This window comes from Spodoptera frugiperda, chromosome 21 (genome assembly GCF_023101765.2).
Source record: "Spodoptera frugiperda isolate SF20-4 chromosome 21, AGI-APGP_CSIRO_Sfru_2.0, whole genome shotgun sequence".
Lineage (NCBI taxonomy): Eukaryota > Metazoa > Arthropoda > Insecta > Lepidoptera > Noctuidae > Spodoptera > Spodoptera frugiperda.
The window spans coordinates 3,669,959-3,691,700 of record NC_064232.1 but is presented as its reverse complement, the minus strand read 5'-3'; the positions used below and the strand labels follow the sequence as shown (position 1 = coordinate 3,691,700).

Here is a 21,742-nt window from a genome sequence, read left to right as displayed (position 1 = left end):
TGCTATGGCAACATTTTAGGTATGACACTTTTTTTCTAAACGACTTGAGTGTTGCTTTTCCTTTCTCGGTGGAGTTTGCAAGTACGAGCGGGTGGAGAACGGGCGTCCATTTTGCTTCGCCATATTGAATTTGGTCGGACATCTTTGGACGCCATGTTTAGTCGGACATATTTTATAAACATTTTCGCGTAAATTTCAAATATTTTTGAGCCTAAATATCGAACTTTTTTTCACTGAAAACTGTGGCACTAGTTGCGGTAAATATTACGTTGGAAAATTCCGTGCCAACGCATCTCTCCATTTTTGTCTCCTGGGGGCTGTCGGTGCTTTTGTTACTGGATAAATACAGGTAAATTATTTCTATCAAAAACATAGTACTTTTTGACGTATCGTAACAAGTGTTTTATATTTTCTATGAAATTACGCATTTGGTCGATTAATTGAGGGTGACAGAATGAAGGTCATTTTATAAGGTATCGATGTGTGTAGCGTTTGGCGTGGTCATTTTATAATTATCTAAAAAATCGTCTGGGTCGCGGGCCCGGCCGGTCAAGTTGCGCCGCCAGTAGTGGCAGTAGACTCGCACCTGCCCCGAGAGATAGTTGTTTGACTCCAATGCACCATAATGCGGCACATTAAAACTGAATAAAAAGGTTTTTCTTAGTGGGAGGCCACAAATACTCGTTAAGTATAAGTTGTGCGATAGCGTATGACGGTTAGATTGACACTATTTACACTGAAATCACATCTGTTTACGTATTTTCCGTTGCGTACTAAAAATAAAATATGGAAAACTTATCCATTGTGGCTCAGAAAATGATAATGAACTGTTTTATTTACAACTATTTTGTTCGCAATGTTTTGCTAATCTATCTCTATTGGTTGTTGTTTTCTTGTCATTTTATCATACAGGCAAATGTACGTGTGTATTCTGCCTGATTAAATACTTGTTTTCATACAATTGAATTGAATTTACAATACAATGCTGTGAAAGGTAAACAATTAAAATAAAATTCTTTGAGGAATGAGGTTAAATAAACACATTTAAAATAATTTTGCTTGATAGATTTTGCTGATCATTCAAGAGGTTTTCATTGTGTATACAAATTAGTTGTGTCTAAATGAATAAACAAATACCAAAAAATATGTGACTCATTACAAGTTCTAGTGATTTAAAATCATTAACTATATATGCTATAAAATTAATATAGGTAGTAATATAAAAGGACATTAAACTGTCTTAAATAAAGAGGGGATGGTATTGCCACATATCAAAGAAATTAGGTATGATTTGAAATTGCCATTAATTACAGAATTATCTACTTAGCTACTTAAGTATTAAAATCTAATTACTCATTAGCCTATTATTATACATACACTGTGAATTGTGTGTATGTTTGTAACTCAATCAAATCAGATCATGAAATTTAGAACAGACATACATTATTGTCTGGAATAACATACAGGTTATTTTTTATCCCATTGGAATGCGGGTAACGCTGGCTGAAGCTGTAATAAATAAATACAGGAAAATATCAGTTAGTTATATTCTATAATTTCTAATAATAAGTAAATGAGACTACTTATATGTTTGTTTTGAACATGATATTTAAACTATAAGTTCTAAATAAATTAATTTAAATTAAAAACAATGTTTTATGCAGCTAAACTTTATGTCATGCATACTAAACATGTAATAGACATAATTCTATTCTATTCTATACAAAATTTCAGCTCAATTGGTTGAAGATATCTACTTCAAAATAGTTACAAGATTCCACTACTATATTTAATTGAGTTGCACCAGTAGGTTTGTTATTAATACTTTTAGGAAGTCGTTTTACCATTTTAGAGGTAATAGTTCAGTAAGACTTGTAGGGTATCTCACTTATCCGGAGCTGCGGACTACCTAGCGGGTTTACCGGGGCTCCGGCTCGAAAAGCAGGAGTTGGAACGGGGTGGTTTTTAGTCAGTAAGAGTCTGACACTCCCTCTCGCCTCACCTAAGGCGGGAGAAGGTATTGGATGATTTTCCCCCCTTGGACAAAAGTCAAAGTCCACAGCTCCAGATCAATCTATGTCCTTGTCTCTGTTATACCTATAGGTAAAATCCTTGTATGGGACATAGTTTAAAAAAAAATTAAGCAATAAGACTGAATCTTTTGACCTGACAATCTATCCACATTTTCTTCAATCTATTTCTCCTTCTGTTTACATTTAAATTCATTATTTTGCATAAACAATTCTAAAATATTCTAGAAATTTAAATTACAAAAGTGTTTTGTTGTGTCTTTCTATTATATTGGAGGTAATAGGATATAGGATAAAAATATTAATAAATCATTTTTCTTCTTCTTGTAAGTGTAGGCTTATTATTCTGTGGTGTAGGTATAAGTCTATAGAATATTTTAGGAACTAGGGTAGAAGTGTTGATCTGTTTAAAGTAACTTGACAAGTCCAGATAACAACATCTTGTGATAGTCCACTGCTGGACTCATGGGTCTTATCTGCATTGAGTTTGCCATAAACATGTTTACAAACATTTAACGTGGAACTAGTCCAGTTATACTGTATGCAAATACATTATAAAGCTCAGATTTTTTTTTTTTCTTTTTGTTGTATATCCGGTAAACGTGCAGTCGGCTCACCTGATGGCAAACAATCGCTGCCGCCCATAGACACCCGAAACACCAGAGGCGTTATAAATGCGTTGCTGGCCTATTTGGGGTTAGGAATTTAAGGGTTGTTTGGGAATGGGGGATAATTGGGGTGACTGGACCTCCGGTAACTTCACTCACTCAACGCAAACGTTATTTCACGTCGGCTTTAGCTATCCCACACATATTGGTTATATCCCTTATTAACTGTTACTGTGTTCAGATCTTCGCTTTAATTACATTCTGTAACAGCTCTAGTACTCGGTGGTACTTTGATAAATAAAACAATAAATATAAGCACTTCCTAACAAGTTATATCAGTAATTGTGTTGAGAACAATGGCTCTTCGTTATATTATAATCAAGTCATACATCTATTCCTTTTTTATGTCGGCTCCATTCAATTATAACTTTATTATTTCTTTTCTAACACTCTTACTTGGGTATCTGTCTTAGGAGATAATAAGTATTGATGTTTTAGATTGATCTTTTCCACCAGACATGTGTTATGCTACGTTGCTGTAGATGCGTTTGGCTTCCATCAATCATATTTATTGGTACATATAGCTTAGCACTGGTGGAAACTGGCTTAGCTAAGCTATGTTTTTATGGAAAGATGCGTGCTATGGATGGCTTCCCGATTATCGATATGCGCATCTGCCTTGCACAGCTACATAGCTTAGTTTGAGTGGAAACGGTCGCATAGTTTCACAGCTTAGCTCTTACATCTTCGTAGCATAGCTACATAGCAAGGCTCTGGTGGAAAAGCACTTTTATACATGTAGATTTTTTTTTTTCTTTTTTATTTAAGGGGTTTTTATCCAAATGGATACGTCAACCCCATCGTACCTTATTATCTAATTTACACTCAGCTAATCATATACAAAAATTATTTGACTTTTTGAAAACTATCCATTATTGAAAAAGTTTAAATGTCCTAAAATGTCTTCTCCAAATATTATATTGATCAAAAAATTTTTTAGTTCTTCTCCAATAATTTTTAACAATGACATGTTGCTTTTTCTTCGAGTTTTAAGTTTAGATTTGCAGATATTCTTTATTTTCATCCATATCTTTGCCCAATCAAGTTTATATAACCATTGTAAGGTGTAAAGATATAGCCAAAAAGTGAAATACCAATTGATCTTGTATGCCCTTGAAATGTTACTCAGTTTTCGACCTAAATGACCTACTTCTCTATGTAATTAATAGATATTTCGTATTTACACACATGCACTCTGTAATCAATTTTGTATACCTACCTCATTTTATACGGTTTTTATTACCGTCATCCTTTTTCTGTCTACTACTGGAAATAAGTTTTATTAATAGCACATGATTGTGATCAGTCATCTGGATAGTTTTTAAACTGAAATTTGGTTTTTTTTTTAAAAACGTTGCCCCACATTAGGATTTTCTCCTGTGTCGTGGGTGCGTTTACGTTTGTAAACGCACAAGTTCACATACACATGACACCCAGACCCGAAACAACAATTTGTGGATCACACAAAGAGTTGCTCCGTGCGGGAATCGAACCCGCTACCCGTTGCGCGGCAGCCAGTTGCCCAGCCACCGCACCAACCGTGCAGTCATTAGAAATGGTCACTAGTAACTAATATCATTAGAACTTAAAAGGGGTAGACCGATTCGTCAGCTCATAAACATCCACCCTTATATACTCCAGTTCATTTAGTTGTAAGTTAGGGTTTATTTGTGTTATAAAAACACACACACACACAACGTCACGCCTTATATCCCCGAAGGGGTAGGCAGAGGTGCACATTACGGTACGTAATGCCGCTATACAATGTACATCCACTTTTCATCAATTGTGTCGTAAGTTCCATGTATGAGAGACCCCTTGTCCGGCAGTCGCACTTGCAACCATAGTTTCGGTAGTCGCACCTAGGTATTATAAATATGATATTAACATTTAATTTTGCTATCCAGACAGGATATTGTTATTGAAACAGATATAGTAATAAATTTAACTAAGAGGAAAATAGTATAAATACGCTTGATAGGCGGTTTGGGAGTAAGAGTTACCTGTAGCTCCAAAATAAAATTGCAGCGTTTAATATTTATAAATTTTCTCCTCCGAAACGGCTATAGCGATTTTACCGGTTTATAGCATAAAAAGACATCTTACATATACAAAGCAATAGTAGCAGACGAAATAGGATTCACTAACGGCGCATTCCAATAATCTACCTATCGGTAGATTTGCCTACCAGAGGTAGAATTTTGACATAAGCTCCATACAAAATGTGTCAAAATTCTACCTCTGGTAGGCAAATCTACCGATAGGTAGGTTATTGGAATGCGCCGTAAAACTATCAACGTCTAACATACATACATACATAACTTCACGCCTGTCTCCCACAGGGGTAGGCAGAGACAATGGAACGCCAATTGCTGCAACTCTTACACATTCTTTCGCTTCCTCAACAGTCATCAGTCTTTTCATGCACGCTCCTCGGTTAAATGTACTAACATATTATGTTATCGGCTTACTCACGTAACTGTTTGACGAGGTACTCGACTAGTTTCAAGCTATACTAGAGGCTCATATTCATAATTATTAATTTAGTATGTAGTTATATATTCCGATAACATAATAATTCATTTAGTATGTCTCACGAAAGTTATAATTAAACAAATTTATTATTGAAATAAAAATATGTTTGTTTCAGGTGACACGTCAAAATGATGAATCAGGAGATCATGTGCGAGGTGGAGATAGGGACGCACGGGTCTATGGTCGAGATTGAGGGCGATGACCAAGTCGGAGTCAAGGTAATGTGAACCCTCTTATGTAAAGCCGGTACCCCTCCGGTCGAGCCGGCCCATTCGTGCCGAAGCATGGCTCTCCCACACTTAACACCCACATATTTTTCTTCTGATTTATTTACTGGACCCAAGGCAGTTATTCATGTTCCTGTGTGGCCTCGGACTTCAAAGTTCTGGTGTTTTCATGGTTGTATCGACAGTAGATCCTGGCTGAAGATACGTTGTAGTGTTACGAGGACTTGTCCTAATAAAAACCTTTTATCTTCTTAATAAGGCCTTTGTTGACGGAGGAAAATCATACATTAACTTCTCTAGCCTTGGGCGAGGAGAGAGGGAGTGTCAGACTCTTACTGACTAAAAAACAACCCCGCTCCTTCTCCTGCCGGAGCCCCGGTAAAGTGGGTCCTAATTAGGCCTAGGAAGCCTTTAGTCCAGCATTGGACGAGAATTCTAGAGACCAATAATACTTTTCCCGACCCTTCTTGACGAAGTACTAACATTAACCTTTTAATTTTCCAGTACGAAGAGATAGAGGCTGGCCAGTATGAGGAGTACATCACAGACGATCAGTATGAGGAGGTGGAAGAGCAAGTCATCGGGATGCAGCACCTCGAGGAAGGTACAGTCAATAGCAAAAGCATTTAATTAGCGTTTGACGACACTCGACTAATTTTATGAGCCCCGCTTTGGCTCGAAACTAGTCGTGCGTCCTCGAAAAGGTTACGAAAGTTAGAAAAAATATTTTTATTTAGTTCACTGTTCAGCATCATTCCATTTCAATTAAAAACTAATTAATCAAAAGATTTTGTTTTAAACACAGTTATAAAATGCACTAAAAATCACTGTTTACTCACGCAAATTAATGGAGAAAAGCTCTACTAGTTTCGAGTTACAGAAGGACTCTTCATTCTTATTGAGCTCAGTAGGTAGCCCGACTTTGCCGCGGCTGCGCACGCTGCTCATGAGGAAGAGTCCCTCTATGACTCGAAACTAATAGCAGCTTTTCTTAACCTTTCGTACCTATATAAGACAACAATACAAAATACATTATATATAGATTATAATCAATAATGACTATATTCACGATAATTATCGTTAATTTACGTGAATAAACCGTGATTATTTAGTTAATTTAGTATGTCTCACGTTAGTTATTATAAAATAGAGTCCGACCGAAACTGGTTTTCCAGCCGAAACCGAAACTCACGTGGTCATGTATTACTTAGAATACTGAAATTTGGTACATTTTATCGATTATTCTGCATTAATTAGGACATGAAATGGGCATGACATAACTTCTAACGAATGTTTGCGTCGGGCGATAATGCACTAACTAAGTTGTGTTGCTACAGAGCACCGATTCGAACGGTGCACGACAATTCCCGAACATGGCCGACAACAACTTCCGAAATCAGTTTCGGTTTCGGCAAAAATTTCGTCCAGTTTTGGCCGAAACCGAAATTGTCGCCGAAACTTGATTTTTGGCCGAAACTCGGCCGAAACCGAACTTTCGGTCGGACACTATTATAAAAATATATTTATCAGCCTTTAACACTCCATGCCACGTCATCCATTACACATCAAAACTAACCATATCTTTATGTGTCGGCCGTCGCTGACAGACTATAAAATTTCAGTGGGCAGCGAGGAGGTGATACTGCCCGGTATCTCCGGCGAGGAGGTGTTGAATGCGAGCACAGACTCGCACTACGATCCGTTATATACCGTGCCGCCTTCTACTAGCAGGTGACGTATTGTTTTTTTATAATAAACGTTGAAACATAAGCACATTTTGACTGCCTCGCCTGCCTGGCAAGGGGTCTCGGGTTCGATTCCCGGGTCTTGCGAAGTATTACTAGGCTTTTTTCTGTTTTTCGAAAATTTCTCAGTGGTAGCACGGTGTCATCATTACGTGCCATTATGTGTACCTCTGCCTACCCCTTCGGGGATAAAAGGCGTGACGTTATAAAACAAAATTATAAAGTTAGTTAAACATAATAAAAGCTAGCGACGCTAGCAACGTTTAATACACGTTGCCCTTCGTTAGGAATTTCTCCTGTATCGTGGATGCGTCTACAAACATACAAGTTCACATACACATGACACCCAGACCCGGAACAACAATTTGTGCATCACACAAAGATTTGCTCCGTGCGGGAATCGAACCCGCTACATTTTGCACGGCAGCCAGTTGCCCACTTACTATAATGCACGCTATCACACTTACAATTTAACTGTGCAGTTTTATCTATTCTTAATTTAATTCAGTTAAAACTGTGCATTTAAATCGTAAGGTGTGTAGCCGCTATAACAAACACTTTTGTGAAAGCCACATCAAAATCGGTTTTGCTAATCTCGAGATAATGGTGGATAAATATACATACGTGCAAGTTAAAGAGAGAACCTTCTTCTCTTTAGTAAAGTCGGTTGAAATAATATTTTATAACTTACTAGCGGACCCGACAGACGTTGTCCTGTCTACACGTCTTTAATTTGAAAAGTCGGATCCAATGTAAAACATTCCAAAATCAACAACTACTAATAAATTAAAAATTAATTAAAAAAACATTGTCCAGCGGACAAAATTGTGAATCTAAACCATTCTCAGATCCCCTTGAACACACACAAAAAATTTCATCAAAATCGGTCCAGTCGTTTAAGAGAAGTTCAGTGACATGCACACTTACAAAAGAACTATATAGTATATACAATGTGATAGAGAATAATTTTATTCACAAATGATTTTTTTTTCTCACCAAAACATTATTAAACTTATGAAAAAAGTAATGAATTAGTTAGCCAAGGTTATTAGCTACTTTTTTTACCTTTTTTTCATACAACCTTTGATATCAAAAAAAGTAAAAAAAAATATTAAAATAGCCATAATTTTTAGGGGGAGGGGATTCGACCCCTTCGACCCCCGACTTTTGTCTATAAAATTAGATGTAGTACTCAGCCTTAACGGGTTAGAAGTCTCGCCCCTATCACATTGTATAGAGATTAGTAGTCAATCCTTTAACTTTTATGTTTTGTTTCTCTAACAGTTTGCCTGATTGTTCCAGCAGAGGGCGTGGCAGGCCTCGGTCAAATGTGAACAATAACGCCAATAATATACAGCATTTAATGCCTATCGGTAAGCTGAACCTTTTTATTAATAAAATCTAAGTATTATAACTGCTTCATAGCTCTGATCGAGCAAAATATTACTGAAGTATTTAATATGGACATTTATGTATAAATAATAACTTTAGCCCGGTCAAAATAGATGAAATTATGAAGTCGCAACCTAAACGTAATTCACATAGAGCTAAATATATACAATACATAGAAGCTAAGTTAACATTTAGAAAATTGTATAATCTACAAGTCTGTCGAACATATTTTTACATGAAATGGAAAAAATCGTAATCTAGAGCTTTTGAACTTGAATATTTCTTATAGTAAAAGTGGCATCGATGTAGATATTTGACATTTTATTTATAATGTGCTGTGATGTAACGTACTTAACGTCTATGCCCATCTGTCTTGACCCTCTGTATTAACTTCACTTATATAACTAGCTCAGATAATTCTTAGCTATAAATGGCAACACATTATAACTCATATGGTGTTGCCAGTGTCCATGGGGAGTAGTGATCGCTTTTTCTTCCTTATCCCATAATAACATAATTTTTGGTCTAGAAAAAATACTAAAAATTAATATTAAAGTCATCCTAAATAACTATTAGGCTAGGCTTTAGGCTTATTCACGTAACTGTTTGACGAGGAACTTGACTAATTTCAAGCCATGCTAGAGGCTCATATTCATGTGTTAACTTTACTTATGAAAATGTGTGGTATTTCAGGCGAAGTCCCAGTAGGTCTAATGGACGGAGTGGCAGGCCGCGGGCCGGCGCGGCGATGGGAACAGAAGCAGGTTCAGATCAAGACGATGGAGGGAGAGTTCTCAGTCACCATGTGGGCCACTGGCGAGGATGATGGTAAGCATTTATACAACATGTAACAAAATACCCATATACATCAAGAAGCCCTGATGAATACGGGTTGAATAGAATCTCTACACAAAGTTTCAACTCAAAATACGTTTAAAAAAAAATAATTAGTACCAAATACTTGGTATCGCATAGTTCTTGATTACAAATCATAAAAACGTGTCACAAAACTACAGGGATCACTCGCTAATATTACGAAACATTTCTTCTGTCAATCCGATAGATCTGTCTAGTACCTGTCTACCTAATTTTGATTCGCGCTCCGACGCGATTGGTAAAATTCATAACTTGGTACCATGAAAACATGAGTTTAAAAAACCCTTCCCGTATCGTTTGTTATGTTATCTAGTAACCGTGCAATTGATATGTATACCCCTAGGTGGCTAGGCTGGCTGCCGTGCAAAGTGTCGCGGGCTCGATTCCCCTACAAAACAATTCTTTGTGTGATCCACAAATTATTATTCCGGGTCTGGGTGTCATATGCATGTGAATTTGTATGTCTGTAAACGCACCCACTACACAGAAGGCAATCCTTAAACAACATTTAAAGTACATTTTTGAAGAACATTATGCACGCAACAAACATTTATAGGGTATTTAAGGAACTAAAAATACGTATTCAATAAATATACTTTTTAAACCCGAAAACTTACTTTCGGTCACGAAAATTATTTGCAAGTATTGTCTGCCGAAAGACAACTATTGAAGGGAAATCCTCCGCTAAGCAGCTAAGCGTCGATCATCAACATCACATTATTGCATGGCTAAGCGGTTAAACCCTTATTTTGTTATTTCCAGATGATGGTTCGAACCCGGAGCCGGACCCCGACTACACAGAGTACATGACCGGCAAGAAGAGTATATTAGGAAGTGAATCCATGCCAGGTAAGTTGACAAGTAGATGATTTTTTTTTTAATGTTAAATGGGCCGACGTTTGGCCGCTATCTCGCCTGATGGTAAGTGATGATGCGGCCTACGGTGGAGCACGTCTGCCCATAAGCAACCTATTCACTCGGGCTTTGAAGACACCCAGGTTATACCCATCAGGAAACACATACTCCGGCAAGGAGTTCCACTCCCTAGCAGTTCGCACAAGGAAGCTTGAAGCGAAGCGCTTCGTGCGAGTGGGTGGGATATCCACCATGAAACGGTGACGCCTCGCCGATTGTCTTGTGGTTCGATGATGAAAAGGACTAGGAGGAATCAAGTTGTGCAATTCCCCCGCACACTCTCCGAAATGTATGATTTTTTATTCAGAATGTATTTCTATCAGTACTCTTAGTACGAGTTTGCTTTACGTTTAAAGTAATGGAAACGAACGCGTTCGGTGCTCTGATTGGCCGGTGCGAATGAATCTAACCAATCGGAGCGCAAACTCTTGTTTCAATTTGACTGTGTTTATGATTGTTTGTAATATGTATTGTTCGTGAGCATTCCTTACAATAAATATCTAAATATCAAAACGATGGATATTGAGGTTAGACAGGCCATAATATTTGACTTAAGTAAACTAAATTATAATAAAAGAAGAAAATAAGTTCCTAATCTTACACAATACAAGTGTACATCTGATTACCACCTATGCACAAACGCGGCGGCGTAAGGGCCACTGATACCCCGGGCGAAAATATTGTGGCGCCCACTTGAGGGAAGCAATATCAAGTGTTAGTTTTTTGCGGATCCCATTGTCCCAGAATTTGTCGCCCTGGGCCATCGCCCCATCACGCCCCCCCCCCTAACGCCGGCACTGCACAAACGAGATTGAATAGGCACAAACGTGCGGACGCTTCGTAAGCGCTCGCGCAAACTCCCTTTGATATGTGACAAAAACCGATTCATGCTCTCCCATAGACTAAAAATTCCACCCTATAGTCAATCCCTTCTTGATACTAACTAATACATTTATTTCCAGGTTTAGACCTGTCAGACCCGAAACAGCTGGCGGAGTTCGCGCGGCCCGGACACAAGATACGACTAAAGAAACCCATGCCGGAGTCGTCTGATAGAACTATCGGTGAGATTCTATCATTTGTCATGGCTACTATTACTTTTTTATAATATAAGCCGGTAAACGAGCAGACGGATCACCTGTACCCTTAGTATGAGTTTGCTTTAGGTTGAAAGTAAACGGCGTTCGGCGCTCTGATTGGCCCGCTCGAATAAACTAACCAATCAGAGTGCCGAACTTGCTCTCGTTTCGATTACTTTCAACGTAAAGTAAACTCATACTAGGGCGACTGATGGTAAGCAATTGTACACCCGAAACACCAGGCGTTGTAAGTCCGTTGTCGGCCTTTTGGGGGTTAGGAATTTAAGGGTTGTTGGGCAATCGGAGATCGAATCTTCCCAAGATTGGGGAGGGGGTAATTGAACTCCGGAAAACTCACCTACACAAGGCAAGTGTTGTATCACGTAAATTTTATGTGAGGCCATGGTTTCATTCCGGTAGAGCCGGCCCATTCGTCCCGAAATTTTCGAAAACTTTGCCCAGTAATACTTTGCCGGATTATACTGAAAAAAGCGAATAATATTATCCTTTTTCAATATTTGGTTGTTATACTATTAACCACTTAAATTTACTTTCTAAACTAATGCTTTCCAATCTAATCCTGCAATGTAGAATGTACTAAAGCTACGATATGTTTATCCACAGCGTGCCCCCACAAAGGCTGCACGAAGATGTTCCGAGACAACTCGGCCATGAGGAAACATCTACACACGCACGGGCCCAGGGTACACGTCTGTGCTGAATGTGGTATGTATAGTTCCTTCCTTACAATAATATTATCACGTTGACTGTCCGTGCATTACATGTAATGCATGATATGATCTGGCTGTGACGTCCGTGCATTAAATATAATGCATTAGTCAGTGGCAACTGTACTGCCTTTACTGCAACGGGACGTGTGAGCTAGAACTTTGAATTTTCTAAGGACGTATGAACACAGACTTGAAAAAATAAGACTTAAATGTTCCATCGAAATTTTATACTTTTTTTATCAGTAGAATATTTTAAGTTCCATTGGACGTACCAACGAGATTATCCAAAATAGATGGGACAGTCAACGTGTTATAATGGTCCGGGGCGAGATAGTAGTCCGGGGCTCCGGCTCGAAGCAGGAGTAGGAATGGGGTGGTTTTTAGTCAGTAAGAGTCTGACACTCTCTCGTCTCACCCAAGGCGGGAGAAGTCATTGAATGGTTTTTACCCCTCAAAGAAAAAGTCGAGATAGTAGCCGATCCATTTTCAATATTATGTAATAAGAGTTCCCCTTTCCGCATATGTCTGTATGAACGCGATAAACTCAAAAACTGCGACGACGAACTTTAGTACGATTTTTATTTATTTATTTTGACGTGTCTTCTGTCTGTCTGTTATGGCATCACAACTGAATGGATGCAGTACATAGTTTTTTCGTATTAAAGGGGACTTATGTGCGAGTGTTATGTTAGAGTGAAGACATGTTTGATGAAAATCGGTTGAGCCGTTTTAAAGTTATGGGCGGTGAAAGTAGGTGATGGAGCAAGGTCTCCAAATATACTGAGATGGGGTCTCAAAAGAAACCGCACTGAAAGAAAATATTGAAAGATATAATTTTTTCGTATTACAAAATAAAAATTACCAATTAAAAATTTAATAAAAAATTACGCTGGCTACGTTTTGGTAACTTGTTTGGAGAAAATTTTGTCTGTGCAATTATAGACGAAGTTATGTTGACGAACAACTACCGAAAGTATATTATATTATAAAGGATGGAACGGCTGACATTTGTCGGGCATGTCATCGCCCAGGGGAATCCATTCGACATATAATTTCGGGTTGTTCTCACTTAGCTAACGGAGAGTACTTGCATAGACACAATCTTGTAGCCAGGATTATTCATCAACAACTTGCTTTAAAACTTGTTGAATCTAAAGTGCCGTATTATAAGTATCTGCCTGACCCAGTTCTTGAAAATGGAGATGTCACACTGTATTGGGATCGAACTATCATCACAGACAGGACAATTGTTGCTAACAAACCTGACATTGTGGTGATCGACCAAGCCACAATGATGATTGATATAACAATCCCACATGACGAAAATCTTGTGAAAGCTGAAAAAGATAAAGCCAGTAAATATCTTGATTTAGCTCATGAGGTTGTCGACATGTGGGATGTAGATTCAGCAATCATTGTGCCGATAGTCGTATCTGCCAATGGCCTTATAGCCAAAAGCCTCGACCAACACCTGAGTAGGCTAACGTTAGATGATTGGATCAAGAGCCTGATGCAGAAGGCAGTACTTCTGGACACGGCGCGTATTGTCCGGAAATTCCTCTCTCTTGAGCCCTGACTGCCGGTAGCTTGGATTTATCCCGTTACTGGTGGGCTACTGCTTTTTATATTTTTAAATGTTTTTTTTAATTGAATATTTAAAAATGTAAATATCAAGTAAAGTAAATAATAATAAATAAATAACCTGCATAATAACATTACATATACTATTTACATATAATATATACATACTAATTATAGTGATGATCATGATGAAGACTCTGACAACCTCTTCAAAAGAAGCTCCCGAACTCTCCGCTTGAACGTCAAGCGAGCAGACAGCATCCTGACATCGGTGGGGAGCGCGTTCCACAGCAAGATGGATTGGATAAAAAAAGAAGAATGAAGAAATTTTGTGTGATGTGTAGGACATTGAAGGAGACGGTTATTAGAAGAGCGTAGATATTTGCTGTGGTTGGCGCAAGTGTACTGAAAAAGAGAGGAAAGATAGCTAAGCGAAGAAGCTGAGTTGAGGAAGGAGAAGTGTTGTAAGCGCCCTTGGGTAGCCACTTTAATTGCAGCCGATGTGCAGAAACGTGATCATATTTACGCAGGTTGAAAACGAATCGCATGCAGTTATTCAGAAGTCGGTCCAGTTTATTGAGGAGATCTGCATTCAGGTCATAATAACAAACATCCGCATAATCTATAATAGGCCTGCACTAGCATTGACTTGGTGGTAGACGGAAGTAAATTCTTAACACGATAGAGAGACCGCAGTGATCCGGTCACTTTTTTTGCACACACTGGTGACTTGTGCCTGCCAGTTTAAATTGGTGTCAATGAGTAAGCCGAGATCCTTAACATGACTACTAACGGCACGATCGCACCGTCAAAGACAACAGGGGCCTTAGTCTGCTATTCAGTTGTGTCAGAATGGTCGATCATAGAGCAGTGCAAGAGGGACGGAGCTATACAACCTACATAGCTCCGTCTCTCTTGCGCTGCTCAATGATCGAACATTGTGACACAATTGTAATAGCAGACTAAGGCCCCAGGCGGTAGCGATGCACTGTCAACTTTACTCAGAGAGCGAGAGCTTCCGATAATGATCGCCTGGCATTTGTTGTCGTTCACTGCGATCCCAAACCGTGCCGACCAGTTGTTGATGGCAGACAAGTCATCGTTAATTTTTGAGATGGCATTCGGTATATCGTTAAAGTCAGCCTGACAGTAAAGCTGCAAGTCGTCGGCATACAGATGGTACGAACACTGAAGATCTGAAGTGATTAGATTAATAAAGATAGAAAATAAGAGAGGTGAAAGTATACCGCCCTGAGGAACGCCAATTTGACGTGGAATCACCATGTTTGACCGACTGCTGACGCTCCTGAAGATAAGAAGAAAACCATTCCAGTGACTCGCCAGAGACCGTAAGGTGGGATAGGATACCTAGAAGGATGTCGTGACTGACCATATTGAAGGCATTCGAGAAATCCACCAAAACCAGGACTGTGGCTCTGGTGTCCTCAAAGCCGGTTCTAATATCGCCAGTCACTTTAAGGACGGCTGAAGTAAGCCGTGGCCTGGTCTGAAGCCAGATTGTAATGGACTAATTAGTTCATTTCTGTATATGAAATTTTCACCAGTACGAGTTTGATTTACGTTTAAAGTAATCGATACGCTATACACTCTGATTGTCTGGTTCATTCGAGCCGGCCAATGATAGCGCGGAACTGACTCAGACTCCGTGTTTAAATGTGTGCCTAATTTATTATGGGTAACCGTTTAACCAAGCAAGATGAAGTCGCGCGGAAAATTAGTAGTATAGTACTGAGATAATATTACTGCCTCATTTTGGTCGATTAATCGCAAGTGCAACTTCCTAAGTTAATATATAAAATAACTTATTATCAACGGTACAGTTCAACAATTACTTACCTAGTACCTTCTTCCAGTGACTAAAAAACCTATTTATTATTTTCAGGCAAAGCCTTCGTAGAAAGTTCAAAGTTAAAACGCCACCAACTAGTCCACACCGGCGAGAAACCGTTCCAGTGCACGTTCGAGGGTTGCGGGAAGAGGTTCTCATTAGATTTTAACTTAAGGTAAGCATATAATACTTATATAGCCAACCTCGCTACATCCCTGTTGACTGGACATCTACACTACATGAGCTGCTGTTTACATGTGAACATTAGGTCATGACGATACCTAAGTACGTGTGTCGCCTGGACAGTCAACCTCGCTACATCCTTGTTGACTGGACATCTACACTACATGAGCTGCTGTTTACATGTGAATATTAGCTCATGACGAGTTTTGTGGTGGTCGAGTCTTTGGTCATTACTAATCTTCCCGTGAATATATAAGAACCAAGTAATAGCTAAGCTGTGAAACTATGTGACAGTTTCCACTGATACTAAGCTATGTAGTAGTGCGAGGAAGATGCGCACCTCGAGTATGCGATGTATCGATAGTAGAGAAGCCGCATCAATAGCACGCAACATTCCATATAAAAAACATAGTCCGTTTCCACCAGAACACATAGCTTATGTGTTCCAATGAAAATGATAATATGATTGGTAGCAGCCAAACATATCCACAGCAACATCTCTGTTGGAAAAGCACCCTTAACGGTTGTAGATCATGTATTGTCTACATTAAGCCTCAGTCCATTCACTCTATAAGTACTGCATTTTTGTATAAGCCGGTAAATGAACAGACGGATCACCTGATGGTAAGCAATCGCCGCCGCCCATTGACACTTGAAACACCAGAAGCGTTACTAATGCGTTGCCGGCCTTTTGGGGGTTAGGAATTTAAGGGTTGTTGGGTAACCAAGTTTTTGAAAGATTGGAAAGGGCCTCCGGTAACCTCATTCACACAACGCTGTGGTTAGTTCACGTCGGTTTTCTATGAGGCCGTGGTATCACTCCGGCCCAGCCGTGCCGAAGCATGGCTCTCCCACACTTTTTTCTGTAAAATAGTACTCTTTTAGTTAGTGTAATGGTAAGCAATTGCTATTTTTAACCACACTTAAACAAATAAATGAACAATAATCTCCTCTGGTTCCAGAACGCACGTCCGCATCCACACGGGCGACCGTCCGTACGTGTGTCCGTTCGACGGCTGCAACAAGAAGTTCGCGCAGAGCACCAACCTCAAGTCCCACATACTTACACACGCCAAGGCCAAGTGAGTAGCTTCATTCATACGTTAGAACAACCACGCCTACAAGAAGCAGGCGTATTGCAACTGGTGACGGGGTATGGACATTGAAAATGTATTTTTAGTCAGTTAGATGTTGAAAAGACATGTATAGTATGACTGCACAGTCAGCGCCTTGGCTGGGCAACTGGTGAAACATGTAACGGGTTCGATTCCCGCTCGGATTAACTCTTTGTGTGATCCACAAATTGCTGTTTCGGGTCTAGGTGTGATGGGTATGTGAACATGAGTGTTTGTGCGTTTACGCACCCACGACACAGGAGAAAATCCTAATGTGGGGCAATATGAAAATTTATACACAAGAGATTGAGACGAAATTTGGAACAAGGCCAGGAGCGAAGCCGCTGGCAGAAGCTAGTAACTGGATAAGCGAGAGAGAGAGAATGGCGGAAAGTGTCTCTGTTTAATTTTTTTTATAAAAGCCTCATCTCTAGTCCTATACAGTTTTTTCACTGTCAAATCTAGTTTGTATCATACCCCTTGACTCTACCTGTAATTTTAACAACATAATCTACTTTTCAGATCAAGAAACTCATTATCACGCAACGGTGGTAACTCCTACGAGTCAGCGCGGACGACGCCGCAATATGTCCAATTAGAAATGTCTCCGGACGATTCCAACCCACAGCTGATCTTCTACACCCATGAATAAAGCAAGAAAGTCAGTGAAACAAGACTTATGAATTGTGATTGCAAGACTTTTTAATAGTGACGTAAAATCGCGCAAAAATATCAAAAACAATGTGTTAAAGTGATAACCTAAGTGATTCAAGTTCGAATAGTTATTCAATTATGAATTTTTTAATAGTGATTTATATTCAAGGACGCTTACTAAGCGACGAAGCAAGACGTTTTGAAAATTTGAAGAATTTTTGAATAATGCAAGACTGTGGAACAGACTTGCATAGTGATCGAGTTAAGTGTATCTTTTAATTTTTTTTCTATATTTTAGTAAGCTTTGGAACAGACCAAAGGAATTTTACGTTTAAAAAAAAAGTAATTTTAGTTTGACACTGCTGTTTTTCAGTACTGTTTACTAACAAAATTATATTATTGGCACATTTTTTTGTTTTTGCACCATTTGCTTTGCTTAAATTAACTGAAACTTCAGCTTATTTTGTTTAACAATAATGTACTCTGAAATCAAAGAAGTTCTAATACCACTCGTAATTGTTCGAGTTAACTCGACTAATTTCGAGCCGTACCAGACCCCTTAACAGCGATATGCAATGTGATCAAAAAACAACATTAAATAAATTCACTTTATTTTTAAACATGTAAGCTGAGAATAATGCAATAAAATCAATATATGTTTATATCTAAAAAACAATTTATATTTGATTTTTATTTTTAGTCTATTATGACTGGCGTGAATAAGTTACCTTTTGAAATACAACCTCTTTTTTTAAACATGTTGGATTTTTAATAGAATTATCGCTGTAATGCTAAACTCCATACTATATAACTGAGAATATAAAATATCTAGTCCCAAAATACACTTACAAAAAAAGGGAACTGCCTACTTTTAAAGTCTGAGCCTCCATTTTTAAGTCTGTTATATACCCAAAACTTTACAAGTCTGAAAAATACTATGCTGAAAACTGCATCAGCTAAATGCGAGATAATCGCGCACAAACAAACATACATACAGGTCAAACTGAGAACTTACATTTTATTTGAAATCGGTTAAAAAAGAGGTTGTACTTTGAACGGTAAAAGGGATTTGTAAATTTTGTACCATATAAATGCCAAAAAATATTGTAATATAATTTGTTTTTATTAAGTTGAGGGTTATTCGTATGGTCTTACTATCACATATTGACTTCCATAGTAAATTAAGGTTTTAGGCATGGATGATTCTTTATTTTTAACAATGGGTGATAAAATATAGTTTGCTATTGTTTAAAAATAGGCTGCTAATGTTTCTAAATTCAATTCGAATAGGGATGATGACGGGGTATGAAAATTAAAAACCTATTTTTAGTCCATCAGTTAAGTAATGAACAAATATTAGACACATATTTTTTATTTTATAAGATAAAAAGAATACATGGGTAAAACAAATCAAAGTTTAGGAGTGGGAGCAAATACGTCAATTCTAAGTATAAAACGTATAATATCTAGAAGTGTTGTTAAGCGATATTTCAAACCAATATAATAATATATTTAAAAGTATTTCTTTTTTTTTAAATGGGCCGACGTTTGGCCGCTATCTCGCCTGATGGTAAGTGATGATGCGGCCTACGATGGAGCACGTCTGCCCATAAGCAACCTATTCACTCGGGCTTTGAAGACACCCAGGTTATATCCATCAGGAAACACAGACTCCGGCAAGGAGTTCCACTCCCTAGCAGTTCACACAAGGAAGCTTGAAGCGAATCGCTTCGTACGTGTGGGTGGGATATCCACCTTGAAACGGTGACGCCTCGCCGATTGTCTTGTGGTTCGATGATGGAAAGGACTAGGAGGAATCAAGTTGTGCAATTCCGTGACAAAATAAAAAATATGTGTCTAATGTTTTAAAATTATCTACACAAGACGGACATTAAAATAAATAATAATTAGTCATCTACCCTATTATAAAAGTTAAGGCTAACAATACAGTGATAATGAAACCAATAAATTCAAAGATCATGAGAATTAAAAAGGTGTATGTAAGATTTAGCATTTGGTGGTCCATTGTCTCTGCCCCATGGGAGACAGGCGTATAACTAAAATAATATGTCTATTTTGAAAATGAAAAGTTCTAGTATGACTTGTAGCAGTTTTATGAAATACTTTTATGAGTACCGAACCTCAATCATACGAATTACCCTCTTATATGTGTGTGCTTGCAAAAATATTCATAGCTATTTTGTTCTATCATTCAGAAACAAACAATTTACAACCTTAAAATACTTACAATACAGTTAATTCTTGTATAAAATAAAATTCATACTATGAGCCTCTAAAATATAAAATATTTTTGCAACCACACAACAGAGTTTAATTTTTAGTTATTTTTTAAGTTTAGAGATATGAATCGACGCTTCCTTTAACAGAAGATGTATTTAAGCAGTTTATATTAACCGACAAGACCATAAACGCATGTGGCGCCACCTAGACAACGCAAAAATATAGTAACTTTACTGGAACAAACAACTTACTGTGTATAATTTTAAAGTGTATTTTTAATTAGTTATGGAACTGATTGAATACATATTCTGTCCTCGTTGATAGTGTATATTTAAGGATTTTTCTAAAATGACTGATGCGAACTGTATATATGATTATTTTCAAGTTTCCAATGATGTCTTGCTGTATTTGACTGGCAAATGTTATTTTTAGTCATAATTAGATTAATTCTTATGTCATATTGTAATGTAGTCAATTTCAAGTGATCTTTTGGTTTAGTATTTTATTGTATTATTTTAATTTTGAAGTTAGTGAGCTGTATTATTCTGTAGCCTTAGTTTGCTTTATGTTGAACGAAAACGAAATGAGAGCGTCTTCGGCGCTCTGATTGATTCGCGCCAGCCAATCAGAGCGCTGAACGCAGTAACATTTCCATGTCGTAAAATAAAACCCATAATTCCTTTTTTCTTTTATACCAACAAATTGTTAACAGATTCTTTTATTTATGTTCTATGGCATTTCATAATTTGTTTATGTATTAACTACCATACTCAGAGACATTAAATGTTTACTTAAACTATTCTTTAGTAATGATTTTGTAATTGCTGCAATCATTAATGACTCTGAGTATGGCAATAACATTAGTTATTCATTTCCTCTGTTCTTCATAAATCTTACTATATAAGTTGTTCTAAAATTATCTGTTAAATATATTTTTTTCATGCAAATATTCTCACTGATTTTGAAATTCTTTTTTATTAATAAAAGTTGAATACAGCAGCATATTGGTGTTCTCCATTGATGAGAAAAACGAATAAAATGTAAATATTTATATACATTTTGTGTTTTATTTCCTACCTTCTAACTATTCGCCCTGACTTTTTTTATGAAACGGGCAGACGGATCACCTGATGGTAAGCAATCGCCGCCGCCCATGGACACGAAACACCAGAGGCGTTACAAGTGGGTTGCCGGCTTTTTGAGGGTTAGGAATTTAAGGGTTGTTGGGGAATCGGTGATTGGGAAGGGGGGAATTGGGCCTCCGGTAACCTCACTCACAACGCAAGCGTTGTTTCACGTCGGTTTTCGGTGAGGCCGTGTCATCGCTCCGGTCGAGCCGGCCCATTCATGCAGAAGCATGGCTCTTAGAAAGTTTTTGGTCGAAACAGACTTCCGCCAGAACTCAAAAATGAGACACTCGTGGGTTAGCACTTGGCTTTGGCCCATACTAACCCTAAAATCCAGCCCGATAGCCGAGCTTAGAAGAAAGAACCGAAAATAATATTCAATAATTGAATAATAATATGACTGCACGGTTGGTGCGGTGGCTGGGCGACCGGCGGCCGCAAACGTGTTGTGAGTTCGATTCTTAGCGATAGCTTAGACAACACGATTGATTCCCGCCCTGATAAGTGATAATAAAATTGAAGGAGTCTTTGACTAGGTTAAAAAACCTTAGCCCATGGCTGAGTAAATGGAATTAAACGATGCCAGAAGAAAGATATCAGTCCGTAAAAAAATAGTGTTCAAGAGAGTTCACATAATTCTGCTGAACTAACTGCATTTACGTTCATGCAGCTTCTATCATCGGCTTCGGCTAAAAAGGATAAAAAGTATCCTATGTGTTACTCCAGAACATAATCTACCCCTGTCCCAATTTCGTCCCGATCCCTTCAGCCGTTTTAATATAATTGAATAAGAC

At 38.1% G+C, this 21,742-nt stretch overlaps 2 protein-coding genes across 7 annotated transcripts in view; both read left to right on the top strand.

Moving 5' to 3' along the window:
- LOC118280488 (43 kDa receptor-associated protein of the synapse homolog) overlaps positions 1 to 21,742 on the top strand; it is a 124,478-nt gene that overhangs the window by 81,304 nt on the left and 21,432 nt on the right. The window lies entirely within an intron of this gene.
- LOC118280359 (transcriptional repressor protein YY1) lies at positions 53 to 20,876 on the top strand. 6 transcript variants are annotated; one of them, XM_035600357.2, is made up of 12 exons: positions 53 to 349; positions 5,349 to 5,451; positions 5,965 to 6,064; positions 7,083 to 7,191; positions 8,511 to 8,578; positions 9,291 to 9,425; positions 10,236 to 10,322; positions 11,351 to 11,452; positions 12,092 to 12,193; positions 15,683 to 15,803; positions 16,774 to 16,893; positions 17,449 to 20,876. In XM_035600357.2, the coding sequence occupies exons 2-12, from the start codon at positions 5,362 to 5,364 to the stop codon at positions 17,576 to 17,578; spliced, it is 1,164 nt and encodes a 387-aa protein (XP_035456250.1). In that variant the 5' UTR covers positions 53 to 349; positions 5,349 to 5,361; the 3' UTR covers positions 17,579 to 20,876. The 6 variants fall into 6 exon arrangements, with proteins under 6 accessions (XP_035456250.1, XP_035456249.1, XP_035456248.1 ...); XM_035600356.2 differs by having other exon boundaries at positions 8,508 to 8,578; XM_035600355.2 differs by having other exon boundaries at positions 7,068 to 7,191.